This window comes from Ananas comosus, linkage group 4 (assembly GCF_001540865.1).
Source record: "Ananas comosus cultivar F153 linkage group 4, ASM154086v1, whole genome shotgun sequence".
NCBI lineage: Eukaryota > Viridiplantae > Streptophyta > Magnoliopsida > Poales > Bromeliaceae > Ananas > Ananas comosus.
Genome location: NC_033624.1, coordinates 487,948 through 502,434, shown reverse-complemented (window position 1 = coordinate 502,434; position 14,487 = coordinate 487,948). Strand labels below are relative to the sequence as shown.

The 14,487-nt window shown below is 35.4% G+C and overlaps 2 protein-coding genes and 1 pseudogene across 4 annotated transcripts in view; 2 read left to right on the top strand and 1 right to left on the bottom strand.

Annotated features, from left to right (window-relative positions):
* The window catches only part of LOC109709206, a 67,133-nt pseudogene that overhangs the window by 11,393 nt on the left and 41,253 nt on the right, over positions 1-14,487 (top strand).
* The window catches only part of LOC109709211 (transcription factor MYB108-like), a 91,055-nt gene that overhangs the window by 45,444 nt on the left and 31,124 nt on the right, over positions 1-14,487 (bottom strand). The gene's annotated exons all lie outside the window — the stretch shown is intronic.
* Positions 6,133-10,558, top strand: LOC109709212 (pyrrolidone-carboxylate peptidase-like). 3 transcript variants are annotated; one of them, XM_020231318.1, is made up of 6 exons: positions 6,140-6,292; positions 7,096-7,440; positions 8,340-8,444; positions 8,548-8,595; positions 8,794-8,850; positions 10,041-10,176. In XM_020231318.1, exons 2-5 carry the CDS (start codon positions 7,174-7,176, stop codon positions 8,806-8,808), a joined length of 435 nt encoding a protein of 144 aa, XP_020086907.1. In that variant the 5' UTR covers positions 6,140-6,292; positions 7,096-7,173; the 3' UTR covers positions 8,809-8,850; positions 10,041-10,176. The 3 variants fall into 3 exon arrangements, with proteins under 3 accessions (XP_020086904.1, XP_020086907.1, XP_020086906.1); XM_020231315.1 differs by lacking the exon at positions 8,794-8,850 and having other exon boundaries at positions 6,133-6,292; positions 10,041-10,558; XM_020231317.1 differs by lacking the exons at positions 6,140-6,292; positions 8,794-8,850 and adding an exon at positions 6,332-6,468 and having other exon boundaries at positions 10,041-10,558.

Here is a 14,487-nt window from a genome sequence, read left to right as displayed (position 1 = left end):
TTTGCTACGACTCAGGTCAACATTTAGATCCTCCACAAAAGACAAACATGAAAGAAAATTTTTTTTTTCAAAAAAAAAAGGAAAAATAACTTCAGCAAGATTCAAACAGTTTTTATTTTATTTTTAAGAATAAATCGAGGAAAGAAGCACTCCCCCTATAATAAAGTAATCAAACAATTACAGCAAGCAAAATACCAAAAAGTCAGCACATACATTTCTATTTCTTATAACCATCACGACTATTAACAAGAGCTATGCAATATCTACATCCCCACCTGTAGGAATTCAACAGTTATTTGCAGCTATTTCTGAAACTTTTATTACTATAGCTAGAGAGGAAGAAGAGAGAATCTCACATTAGGGCTTGAAGGAGCGGTGTTCAGTGTGGGGACACACAAGTGAGCTCGGGCCTGGAGCAATTGGCCTCGCGTGGCGAAGGGGAAGAAAGGCTCGACTCCTCACCCTCTCTCGAGGGAACGTACCCTACCCCCACTTGGCGAAAGTACCAGCCGAGGGAAACAATGAAGAGCAGGATTCAACAGATTGGGATTGCTAGGGAAATTCAACAGTTATCAGTGCCGGATTCGACATTGAAATCGCTAGGGGAATTCAACAGTTATTTGATTTTAACAATTATTTCTTAGCAAGATTCGACAGATTAAAGTAGAACAAAGAAGAGAAAGAGAGGATCTCACATCACGGCGCTCGGCGAAAGGATCAGCTGCAGCTCCAAGAATTGAATCTTTGCTGCAGGGATCAGTGCAGGGATGATTCTATAGAGCTCCAAGAATTGCTCCAGGGATTGGGATCCCAAAGCGCCCTGAGAATCACTAGGGCATGGTGGATGCTCAAGCAGTGGGGGGTCGGGATCATCGCTGCACAATTACAACAAGCACAATACCAAAAAGCCATCACATACTCTCTTCTTTTTTTTTTTGTTTGCAGAGCTATACAATATCTACATCCCCACCAGTAGGGATTCAACAGTTATTTGCAGCTATTCCTGAGATCGTTCTCTGCCCCTGCTCGGCAAAAGAATCGGCCGAGGGAAACAATGCAGAACAGGATTCGACAGATTGGAGTCGCTATGGGAATACAACAGTTATTAGCGCAGGGATTCGAGAGAATGGAATCACTAGGTAATTCAACAGTTATTTCTAACCAGGCCGAGGGAAACAATGCAAAGCAGGATTCGACAGATCGAAATCACCAAGGAACTACGACAGTTAATAGTGCAGGATTCAACAGATTGGAATCACTAGGGTAATTCAACAGTCATTTTCTGGCAGGAATCGATGGATTAATATAGCACAAGAGGAAGAGAGGATCTCACATTAGGGCGGCCGTAGCTCCAAGAGTCAGATCATCGCTGCAGGGATCGATGAGGCTCTAGAGGTCCAAGAATTGCTCCAGGGATCAGGATCCCAAGGAGCTCCAAGAATCGCTAGGGCACGGTGGACGCTCGGAGGAGGGGTCGGGATCGTCGCCGCAGGGATGATGCTCGGGATCGGGATCCGAGAGCTCAAGAACCGCTAGGGCGCGGTGGAGGCTTGGCGGAGCGGTCGCCGGCGGGAGCTCCAGCTACACAGGACGCGACCAAAAACCCTAATCTAACTTGTGTTTGGTTCGGGGGTAAGGGGTTGGATAACCCCTTAACCCCGATTTTATTTCCAAACATTATTGTAGGAGGTGGGGTTAGTTAACCCCACCCCATCCCAAATGGGCTAATCCAGAATAATTCATTTGGAGTGGAATTAACCAACCCCAGCTAATACCATTCCACACCACTACTCCAACCAAACAAAATACTATTTTACCCACTATCCTTCTTATTCTATCTATTCCAACTAAACACTATTTTTTTTAATCATGGACTAACTTCAATTTTCAACCAAACATAAAAATATTCTAACCTTACCTTAACTTTGAACTTAACCATATTCCTAAAATAACTAGTTTTTTCTTAACCACGAATCAAACGGTAGCTTTAACGTTGTTTCCAGCTTCTTGATGGTTGAACTGTTTGAAATGGTTCGAGCTCAAATCTTGACCAAAGCGAACACTCAACCCAACCAACAAAGGCCCGGTGGCATGTGCGATGTAGTGTGCACGAGAAACTAACTATTCGTTACTTTATTTTTAAAAAAAAAAACATTTGGTATAACTTTGGTAAAATTTTACAATTTACTTATCTTTTATGGAATTAACTATTTTATTATTTTTTTAGTATACAAAATTCTATTTCATTACCAATTATTGATTGCCAGCTACATTAGCTATTTATTTCTAAACCATGTCCTTGCTTTTTTCTTTAAAAAACTCCAAATCTAACAACTTGCTCAAGATCATAGGAAAAAAAACTAAAACTAGTCTCCGGTGCATTCCATCTTTCTTCCACTTCCGGACCTAACAATTTTTTTCGCAACAGATCTAGCAAATGGCTAGGTTGATAAGTAACATTGTTGCTGTTTTGTTGAATCCAAGGAGCATTTTGTGTGTTCAAGTAGAAGCCATCAATTTTTTCAAAAATTTTCTCCTCCTCATCATCCTTCGGATTCAAAAAAGCCATTAGTACAAATATACTCGTTTCTTCTTTTTTTTTTTTGGTACTCAGATTCCAAGTTCGAATTCTAGTTGATTCATATTTCCAGCTAAGTTTATTTCTAAATTAAATAAACGAAGCAAGTAGCATGCTGCCGATCTATCAAAAAAAAAAAAAATTTATAACATACTCGTTGACTGTTACTATCATAAATAAACATGTGGATTGATAGTATTGTATTTCAATCCCTCAATCGCTATACTTATTTTATTTGAGTTTGTGCGTAATTAAAGTAAGTATAGTAATTGTACTTATTATCAATTATCAATCAATTAAAAAATTAAACTTATATAATATTATAAATTATTAATAATTTTTTTTTGTCTAAATTATTTAGTTAAAAAAAAAAACCTCAATAAAACAAAAAAAAAAGCTATTAGTTGAGGAGGTTTGTATAGATTTTTACTTTGTATCGCTTTTTACATTCGGCAGAGGGATTGGTGGCACTCGGCGCAGGGAGACATAGGGACTCCGCGCCGGCTGTGAGACCTCACTCTTTTTAGGAATCGGCAGTGCTCAGCAGAAACACTAAGATTCACAAAGTATTCCACTGGAAAAGAATAATAGATCAATTTTACTTCATAAAGTGTTATATTTTTAAAAGCACACACACATATATATATATATATATATATAGTGGTAATTTTTTTTTTTAGAAAAAGGTAGCATGCATTATTCATGTATTATTAGAAGTATGGGAAAACTTCAAAAAACCCCCTGTGGTTTCGTGCATTCTCACTTTGCTACCCTGTGGTTTAAAACGTATCAATTTACCCCCCTGTGATTTCATTTTTATCTTTTCGGAAGCTTTTTCATTAATATTTCGTTAAATTATATACAAAAAACTTCAGATAACCATCTATATTTATCGAATAGTCACTTTAGTATCCTTTACATTTTACTTTGTCACTGATTTTTAAAAAAATAATAATAAATTGATAACAAAAAGATAAAAACGAAACCACAGGGGGGCAAATTGATACGTTTTAAACCAGGGTAGCAAATGAGAATGCACGAAACCACAGGGAGGGTTTTTTGAAGTTTTTCCTAAAAGTATTAATTGTAGGTAGAAATTTATTTCATGCAATTCTTGTGACATCTATTAAAGCAATGACATTTTCATGTTTTATTGTGTAAGATAAGATATGTATGACTAATAGTGAAAGAGAAATGATTGCTTGATTGATTAATTTAATTATTGTTGAATACGCGCGTGGCGAGTTTCAAATTCAATGTTTAGTGTTAGCCACCGTTTGGTTGGGGTTAATCGGTGGAATAATTCTTAACCCCCAATTTTATCCAAACACCATTTAAGGGGTGGGATTATAACCCCATCCCAAACCGGGTTAGTTGAGGTTTACTAACCCCAATCCCCTCCCAACTTTAATCCCGCATGCATTCCGAGCTCTCACCTTTTTCTTCTTTATCAATCATTAACCCCACTCTCCTCCCAACTTTAACTCCGCACGCATTCCAGCCCTCACTTTTTTCTTCTTTATCAATCATTATTTCTTATCCCACCTATTCCAACCAAACACTTTTTTTCACTATCTAGACTAACTCCAACCTCCAACCAAACACAAAAAATTTAACACCATTTTAATCCTGAAACTTAACCCTATTCCTGAATAGCCCTACTTGTTTTTTTAACCCCGAACCAAACGGTGGCTTAATGTTTAGTTCGTGGGATGGGTTTATGGAGGCTCAAGTCCTAAAAATCATACCAATGTTTCTTTCTGTGTCATTGATTTTTAGAATTGCATGTGCATAATTAATAGATCCTTAAAATTTATCCACAAATTTTTAGAATTTTTTTTTTAAGACACGAGCCATTAAAACTATGTAGGGTTCATGAAACGAGTACATGTACCAGGTGCAGCCAATAAGAACTCTGTTATTAAACTGGCACGTGGAGCCCACTAAGACGGTTTTGGGCTCTGACAAAGCCCATTGAAATCTAGCCCGGCTCAATAAGACATTGCACTCGACCTGGCCTGATAAACCACCGGACCCAACGTAGGCATTTGCGGATCCAAAGTGGCCTTACCGGTGACCCAACATGAACCACGGACTAATGGGCCAAAAACGGCCCATCCATGATCTGAGATTATGGGCCTTTTCTTTGGGCCGAAACTTGTAGTTGATTAGACTATTTCTAGTCTCTTTCGGTTTTGTAAAACTCGGAATATCCGATAATAATCAGTCTTAACTTTCACTACAATTAAATTATTTGTCATAATTCTTTTAATATAATTATGCAATATAAACATGTAACATGATAATAGTTAACAAAATATGGAGACAAAACAAATTAAACTAACTAATATGGATGAAAATTTATATAAAATTATTTTATTATTATGAGTGCGTACTTGTATTTATTTAATATGATGTGTATTCAGTTTGATTTGATTAGTTAATTTTTTAATTTTTCAAAATTGGTGAGATGCATATTTATTTTTTCGATTTGATTTTCTATTAGTATAGCCTTGTATTTAATTTCCTTTATGAGCAATATTATTTGCACACATATAACATAAATTATAAAATACTAAGGCGTAATTTTTTTTTTTTTTTTAATCATGCAGAGCAAAACCGTTTTTAGCTAGAGACATAAAATATATTTCTTTTGAGGTGTACAGGACTTTATTGTATTTACGTACCGAATATTATAAAATAAAAATAAAATTATATAAAATTTATGTAAACTGTGATATATTTTGATCCAACTATCTAATCTTTAAAAAAAAAAATAATTTAGCCATCTAACTTTTTAATTCAATTTAATTTATGTCATTTAATTTTTTAAAAAACTTTAAAAGTTAAATATATTATTTATTTTTTACAAACTTGATTAGCATATTTTATATAATTTTTGTAACTATAATTTTATTTAAGTAAGTAATAAATTTAAAATTTATGCGGAAAGATTGTCGTATCAAAATCCCAACTTATTTTAAAGTTGGATAATTGAATAAAAAATATGCTAAACTTCAGTAAACTTTATACATTTTTATCTGAAACAATGGTCTTATCTGATCAACTAAAACTAAAAAAAAAATACTTTTTTATTAAAAGAGAGATAAAGAATAATCTTATTATTATGGTTCGATAAAAACAGGGGGAAGAAGAGACATATTCTCTCTCATCTATTATGATTTGTGCCTCATCACAATCCTCCCCTTTGATCTCTTCTACGACCCCCGATGCGCTTTGAAAGGGACACTCTACCTTATTCTATCCGTTTCCCTTCTCTAAATATAAATAAAAGTTGTACAACATACCCTTCAAAAGTTCAAAATATTTATTTTGATTCAAATATCTCAACCTTTTGATTTTTTTTTTGAGTTTTATACTTATATAGTAATTGTACTAATTTGGTAATATTATTAATATATTTGACAAAATTTTAAACTTTTTAACTAAAATCACTTACTTTCAAAAGAAAAAAGAGAACTTGAAAAAGCCTCAATAAAACTAAAAAAAGAATAGTTAAGGGAGCAATTTCAGATTCAGGTATAGTTGAGGAGGTGTTTGTGCATTTTTCATCTTATATCTCTCTACCACATCTCCACGCTAAATACTTTTGGGTCACGATGCCCATTTCCTCATCCGAAATTAAAACCTCCGATTTTTTTTTTTATTTAAAGAGCTCTAAGCTACTTTCTCCCTTGCGTAGGAAACTTCGAGGTGCGATTTTTTTTTAATTTATTATTGTTTGGTTGGTCGATTGGCGCGTCTTATGCTGTTTTCTTCTGCTGGGTTTCGTGTTTGGTGGTCCTTTGTAGCGTTCGTCGATTTAGTCGTGTTTGATTTTGTTTGAGAACGTAGAATTTTGGGGTTTTGTGGAGTAAAAAAGATTAAAGGTCGGAACTTTGTTGATTATTTAGTGGTTTTGTGCAGGAAATTGAATTGGGTTTTGTGATTTTTGTGTAATTTAACATTAGCATGATTATCTATTCAACTCTCTTTTCGTTGGTGATGAATTTGTAATTTGCAACTCTGTACCGAGTTGGGATTTTGTATTTTATCTTCAAAGAGCGGATTTCAATTCATCAGTTTTGCAAACTCACTAATCCTTATTAATTTCAATTTTTTCTTACGAAATTTGTTCCTTGGGCTTTCTTCCGAATTTGGCCATCTATAAAACTGCTTAGTTATGCTTCAAATTTTCTTTTTCTCGACTTTTCCATGTGAATTCGCTGCTCTGTTATTGATCAGATGTTATATGATCAAACCGATACATCTCAAGGTTTTCGCAAAAAGATAATTTTGTACATAAAATGAATAATCTATTTCTCACCAAAGAAATAATGCATAGTTGCTAACCATGCTAATCAGCGAGACTCCAGGTGACAAGTTCCCGTCCCTTGAAAGGACTCCAAGTTAGGATGAAGGGAGCCAAGCACTCAGAGTTTCAGAAAAAAGAAAAGTATAATTTGTTGGTTCATATTTAGCTATGATCTGATGATTTTATTATTTCCTTTCCTCAGGCTGTTCTTCTATCAACTGTAGAAGAAAGAAACGATCCATAGCTCACCTTTAGCTTGCAATTCCGAAAACACCGATAAATGGGTTCGGAGGGTCCTTCGGTGGTAACAGTTTATGTTACTGGGTTTAAGAAATTCCATGGGGTCTCGGAGAATCCAACTGAGGTTATTGTGGGTAATCTCAAAGCCTTTATGGAGAAGAGAGGACTGCCGAAAGGTCTTGTTCTTGGGAGCTGCACGATTCTCGAGACGGCAGGACAAGGGGCACTTGGTCAATTACAAAAAGTATTAGAGTCGGCTGTAATTGGCAGAGAAAAAGGATCGTCGAATGCTGGGCAAGTCATCTGGGTCAGTTTGTCGCCTCGTATCAAGTTTTATGTAGCTTTATTATTTATTTAGTTCATTCAGTTTGGTGGTTAGATGATAATTGAGCTTTTAAGCATCAAAGCTAGTGCATTCATTTAACCTGATTTTATATAATGAAATATCATTGCACAACTGTATGTTCTGAACTTTCAAGGGCTTTACAAATGGTGGAGCTTATCAGTGGTATATTATATGGAGGTGAAAACATATGGGCACTAACTGAACTATAGTACATTTTGAAATGGATATGTGAACTTTATAAGTTTTGATCTTAGTATCTAATCTTTCATTATGTTTAATTTCAGTGCCTCTCTACCAGAATCTATCATAAACTGAACACTTTCCATCAAAAAGTTTTATATCTATATATATATATATATATATATATATATATATATATTCAGGTGAAAGAATATCCATTAACAAGGTTTCAGAAGCTGTTAAGTTCTAATGGAGAGGTAGGGGATGGGAAACAATGAAAAAGTTCAGAGACAATTCACAATTCACCACCGGCTATATTTAGGCTGTGTTTGTACTTTTTCTTTACCAAAGAACATTCCACTTTTCTCTACCAAATAACAAACAAGCATGAACTAAAATGCTTGCATTTGCATGCTGCCTTCTACATATATCCCCTTGAAGTATCGATTTTGGACTCAATGAATACAACTCACTCCACTAATGATACACCTGCTTTAGTTCATGTAAGTATTCTGAAAAACTCTAAAATAGGGGGGGGAACCTATTTATAAAAGAAGAGAGTCTGTTGTATGCAATAGTCAGTCACCGACTTCCTGTCTTTAACTTTTTCAATTCTTCCATCTTTGATTTGCATCTACTAATGCTTTTTTTTCTTTTGCTTTAATGTTACATATTTTCAGGTCCACTTTGGAGTCAATAGTGGTGCGACAAGGTTTGCTCTGGAGAATCAAGCGGTAAACGAGGCTACTTTTCGTTGCCCTGATGAACTTGGATGGAAGCCTCAGGTCACTTCTTTGTAATCCCGGTTGGTTGTTATGTATCTATATATTCGTTGTTTCCTTTTAACATATATGTTATATTGTTGCTTCTTCATTGTTTGTGTTTCAGAAAGTCCCTATTGTACCTTCTGATGGAGGCATCACACAAATACGAGAGGTACTGTTACTTCATTATTCTTTCTCTAAATGTTTACTTTTAAAATATTTGGTCGAATTTAGTCATACAATTCTCTAGTACAAGTTTTTTTGGTCATAATAGCTAAACTTTCAATTAGTTTATTGCGAATTTTAGCATCATTATATGTGGCTTTTTAATTCATACTCATCTTTCATTATGTATCCAATCATCAACCAGGCTGATGTGCCGTAAGCCTAAAGAAGCATGTTAAACAGCTATGGATCATTCATTTTCGTAAGTGCCTAGAAGCTAAGCATGATATGTTTTCATATACTTTTACTTAATGTATTAAAAAATCACATATAGGTGATTTCTGGGACATGATGTATGATCTTCGCTGCAAGAGCATCCCAATGTTAGTTGAATTCTATCAAATTGGGTTAAAAAATATTTGTGAATTTCTAGTAGGCCAGTCTCAGTATGTATGATAACGTCGTGGACAGTTTGCCACTGCATCCTCTCTCTTCTTTTCTTTCTTTCTTCTTGTAGTTTTCGGCGGCTGTGGCAGTGTGTGTGTGTGTGTGTGTTGTGCAACCAGTTGGATGCACTTGTTTTTGTCCTGTCCTTCACATGCTTATTTTTCCTCGCTTTTTTTCCCTCTTATCTCAGTAGTGACCTCTTAGCTAGCCTGAAGTTTTGTTTACAGTTTTTGAATTATTTTTTTTTTTTTGCATGTTCATCATAATATCATACTATACAAGAACATGACTACTTTATATATGATAGGATACTGTGAGTTCTAGATAAAATGTACTATTAGTCCTCGAATTTCCAACAAAGTGCATATTGTTCCCTAATCTTTTACTTAAACAGTTTAGTCCCCAGACTTGCCTAATGTTTGCAATATCGTCGCTGGTTTATTTGCTGTCCAAAGTTGCTGTCATAACCGCCCCCCCCCCTCCGACCTACACACCCTGAACCCTAAATCCGTGTGCAGGCATTACTGATTTCCAAAGGAGTATTTTTGAAAATTTGGTTACTTCGGTCTGATCTTCTTAAGTGAAAGATCAAGGTCCAAACTGCCATCTTGTTGAGTTCAGTGACCATTCTATATTTTATCTTGAGGTTTTTTATATGCAATACAATTTGCATCAAGGTATTTTTTCCTGTTACCCTCTTTTTATTTTTCTTGTATATTGAAACTGCATATACATGACACAAAATCCTTGCTTATAAGGGCTTGTTTAGCCCAGCTGGAACTTCTGCAAAAGCACTGGTTTAGTAGAGCTTTTTAAAGAATGCACTAACAGCTAGTTTATTAAACATTAGCTTATGCTTTTAGGGCCTAGAAGCTCAATGAAACTTCTTGCCATTGCAAAGCTTCAGACTATTTGTTAAGCCAAAACGCGACCAAATCATTGTTTGCATGAGCGAGGCAAACAAAGACTAAGTTCTACAACTAACTTCTGTGGTGCTTTATGCAGACTTCTTTGCCTGTGAACGAAATTACAAAGACTTTGGCGAAGATGGGTTATGATGTGGTTCTCTCAGATGATGCCGGTCGATTCGTATGCAACTATGTCTACTACCATTCTCTTCGGTTCGCAGAGCACCATGGAATCAAGTCTCTTTTCGTACATGTCCCCCTCTTCTTTACTATTGATGAAGAAATCCACATGCATTTTGTTGCCTCCCTCTTGGAGGTGCTCGCTGCCTCTCACTAGTATCCTCATATTAAAAGATGGGTCCTATTTTTTTTCTTCTTCCATTAAGATCTTATCATGTTAGATGTCATTATGGACATGATAAAGATCGCACTTTTCTCTGTGGTCCCAATAATTTAGTGTCCTGAGGGTTTAGTCGAAATATGGCTCTGTTGATAATAATCAATAAAAGAAAGGAACTTTGGGAACTTCAAGGAGCTCATATTATTCTGCTCATGTATGTGAAAACAGATGATTGATATGTAAAATGGTGTTGGTGCTTTTGTGTTTTATTGTTAGATTGCAGCTTATATGTATAAATATCTTTAGAATCTGCATTACTATGACATGAGAAAGTTCCGTTGCTTACCGGAAAAAACTATTCGTCTAACTTTTTGCGACTTCCTTTATAGCTTGCTTCGTGGATTTTTATTTATGGTGGCACTAATTTTACCCAGAAGCCAACCCTCTTTCTGTTTTTACTAACATCGGCCACCACCATGAGTCAGCAATTTGCACATAAATTTTTTTTATAAATTTTTGGTACTGTGATATTGTTCCTCTGCTGCAAAAGAACTGCAGAATCTGAATTTGTGGTCTCTCTCTTTGAACCAATGGGTATGATCATTGATAGTCTATTTAATGTAGGACTCTGCTGTCTCTATTGACAAAACCATCTTTAAGATCTCTTGCATAGTCTTGTGTTTTTTAAGCATCTTCTAAGAAGCAACCAAACTTTCTTTTGTGTATTTAATTCTTGTTACTGAATTTCTTATCATGAGGAATTGGAAGTTAGAGGACAAATACATAATCTTCTAATTGAATTCTCTCTCGCCCCATCATTTTGCGGACTCAAAAAGTGACTTTTCCTAAGGGTTTGTTTGGTTTGATCTGAGATTCTGCAAAAGCACAGGTGAGTAGAGCCTTTTGAAGTAGCCATTTTAGCTTTCTATGCATTGAAAGTTCTAGGCATTTTTTCTGGCAAACGTTTATTTGCTATTCCTTGGGAGTAGAGAAGCTCTTCTGGAAACCAGGACAAAAAGGGATCAAGCCCTAAACAATAGTAAGTTTTCAACTGGTAGCAATGTTACCGTTTAGCAGTTGATTTTCAATAGCATCTAACTAGTTGGAGCTCTTGCCTATTTGATGGCATATATTTAACCCCACTATTTTGGGCTTGTAATAGTTAATCTGATTTTAATTGTTGCTCATCTTTTTTACATGCACAGTAATTGTAGTTGTTTGCTGATTTCTGCTAAGGCCTATTTATTATTTGTCACATATCTTAAAGCATGGCAATTCTTTGTTATCTTTCTAATTCTCCACATTTGTCTCGTCATCTTGTTACTCAGCAACCAACCTGATGTTTTATCAACAAACTTTGTCACATTAAGAACATCCTAACTACTAGTATTTAATAAATCTCTTACCAAGAACTCATTTTTAGACTAAGAAATGATTAAATAGACTGCTTCTCTGTAAACTACTTTGAAGCTTACAATGCACATAAGGATTTCCTCTAATTTTACTGCATTTTGAAGTTGGTGAATATCTAAACAAATTGTGCCCGAACTATTTTAAGCAAAAAAAATTGAAGCAGCATTCTTTCCTTTTGTTTTCAAATCTAAATGAAACCATTACTTTATTAATCTTATTCATTTGTTGCAAGAGACCAACTAAGTACATAAACTAATAACTTAATGAGTGACTGAATGCAGTAGTGGTGGTTGGGGTATGAAGTGCTCCCAAAAGCTGCTTTCGCCACCTTTTTTGTGAGCTTTTTGCTTTGGTAAGATTCTCTCATTTGTATTCTTTCTGCTTTTAAGTTTTGTATATCATTGTGCAGCTTTTGCATCACCAAACATTCCCCACCTCAAATTTTAAGAAGCAGAAGAAAACCTGTAATGCCACATAGAAGGTTTATGAAAAGCTGAAACGTAAAGCACTTTTTAACTTTCTCCAACTCTGCCAGCTTTTTCTTGTGCTGTTCTTCCTTCAGTTCTCTATGTTATCCATGCTCATATAAATATAGCTCATGTTAAGCTAATCATATTTCAATAATGAATGTAATCATATTTCATTTATTTCTTTCAATAATGAATAGATATCGTAAAGGCCTTTGTTTCCTTCTCAAGCGCTTTTTTTTTATTCCTTTTACTATAATCACACACATCAAGTATATGATGACACAATACTTATATAGTCTTCAAAACTTTATATCTCTTTGTTTTTAGTGCCCTACCTTTAGTTTCCTTCAAAGTTTTATGTGTTAATCCATGCTTTAGAGTAGTTGCTGTTGCATTTTTATTGAACTTGAGCTTCTTTGTTCAGCTAACCTTTTGCTATATTAAACGAAGGAGTTTCTTCTAAACTAAAAATGCAACCTATAAAAATACTGGACCATGACTGGTTTTGCGGCAGTGTGGTCCTTCCTTATCGCACTTTGGAGGGTGCATGATTTGGGTACAAAAGATTGAACCTTGTTTTGGAAAAAAAACAAAGGAACAAAAGAGAGATTAAAGGAGAGTGTTGCTGAAGTGGTCCTTTTGCTGAATGGCAGTTGCAGCAATTTCGAAATCTTCAAACTTTGTGGGCTTTGAGGGTAAAAGACACCCCATCTTTTCAGGAGTTGTTCTCAACCCCGAGCTCTCCCTGAGTTGCAGGAAGAGGATGGATGCAAGCCCAAGTTGTAAGTAATGTTGTCAGTGTTCAACTGATTTTGTGAACTGTATATACAGCCCATAATATAACAAGATAGCATAGGCAATTTGCATGCCCTATTCGGTCTAGCCATGGATTGTTGTGTAAAGCATCTCATGCATGCATGCTTGAGAAAGGCATGGATAAGAATGTGACTTGTTTTGATGTTTAAGTCACCTAGTTGATGTTGCTAGTTGATACATAATTATAAGGCGCGATGGGGATTTGAACCTCTTTGTCCTGGGCATTCAACTTTTGTCACATCTAGTGTAGATTATTTGGTACATGGAAAAAATCTGAAGTTTGTACTACAGCATAAAGCAGAAATAAGATATGGTAGTAAATTCGAGCTTCTAAAGAGAAGTCGTTTTGTTTTGATCTATTTTATAATAGCCTTGCTTAGAATACTGTTCTGTGAGCACAGAGGCAAGAGGTGAGCATTAAGCATATATACTAGTATCTTAATCTTCAGATGGTGCAATGGGCATAAATAGATCCTCCAATTATTAACTTTATGATTGCATAGATAGAGGATGACAACATTGTCTACAAACTTAAGGGGTCTATTTTTGACAAGATTCTAGATATAAAGTTGAATCTTCTTCATAGAAGAATATTTTGGATTTTGGATTTTGGATTTTGAGGGGAGAGAGAGAGAGAGAGAGAGAGAGAGTGGGGGGTAGGGGCCTAGGAGAATGCTTTGATTGAGAGTGAAAGGACAAGGATGGTGCATATGATCATGAGAGAAGCCCCATGTGGAGAAATGGGCAAATAGTATATCCTCAAACTCCTCCAAAACATATCAATCTATATACCCAATGTTGAGTAGTCCCAATCCCAAACCCAATCCCAATATTATTGAAGGAATATATTTTGTGAGCGCCCCAAAATGAGGGGTATTTGAGGTGAGGCTCAAATCAAAGGCCAACCACTCTTATTCTATTTTTCCCACATCGGCTTTTCAAAGAGATCCCACTAGACAAACAGAATATGTAAGAGGCCTAGCGTGAGAATCAAAGGAAATCCTCTTTTGAATGTAGAGAGAGAGAGAGAAAGAGAGAGAGAGAGAGAGGTGGAAGAGTGCTTTTGGAGTGTAGCTCGTGCACCGGCCCACGTAATCCCTGTAGGCCCTTTTGCCTCCATTGTCACAATTCATTCATTCGCCATTGCGCGTGAGAGAGAGAGAGAGAGAGAATATATGTTACCATACCTTAACGTACCAATTCGCTTTCTATATGCCTACCACTTTTTAAGTTCTCCCTTCTTTGTTTGTTGCCTCGAGAAATTATTCCTGGAGGTATGCAATATTCTTAGCGCAAGTGACAAAAAATTTAATAATTAATATATAAAATTTTAAATTTAAAGGCTAGTTACGTACATTTTAGCTAAATTTATTTTTTAAAAAAATAAACAAAGCGGATAGCATACTAATATTTTCTCTAAAAAAAAAAAATTAAATTTAATTTGTTTATAGCACAATTGAATCTAATACGCGCATTTGTGGACGTGGAGGATATATGCAATTATA

Coding starts and splice junctions, on each gene's coding strand:
- LOC109709212 (XM_020231315.1), top strand. CDS start 7,174: ATGGGTTCGGAGGGTCCTTCGGTGGTAACAGTTTATGTTACTGGGTTT. Junction 8,445..8,547: donor AACTTGGATGGAAGCCTCAG/GTCACTTCTTTG, acceptor TTTGTGTTTCAG/AAAGTCCCTATTGTACCTTC. Junction 8,596..10,040: donor GCATCACACAAATACGAGAG/GTACTGTTACTT, acceptor TGCTTTATGCAG/ACTTCTTTGCCTGTGAACGA.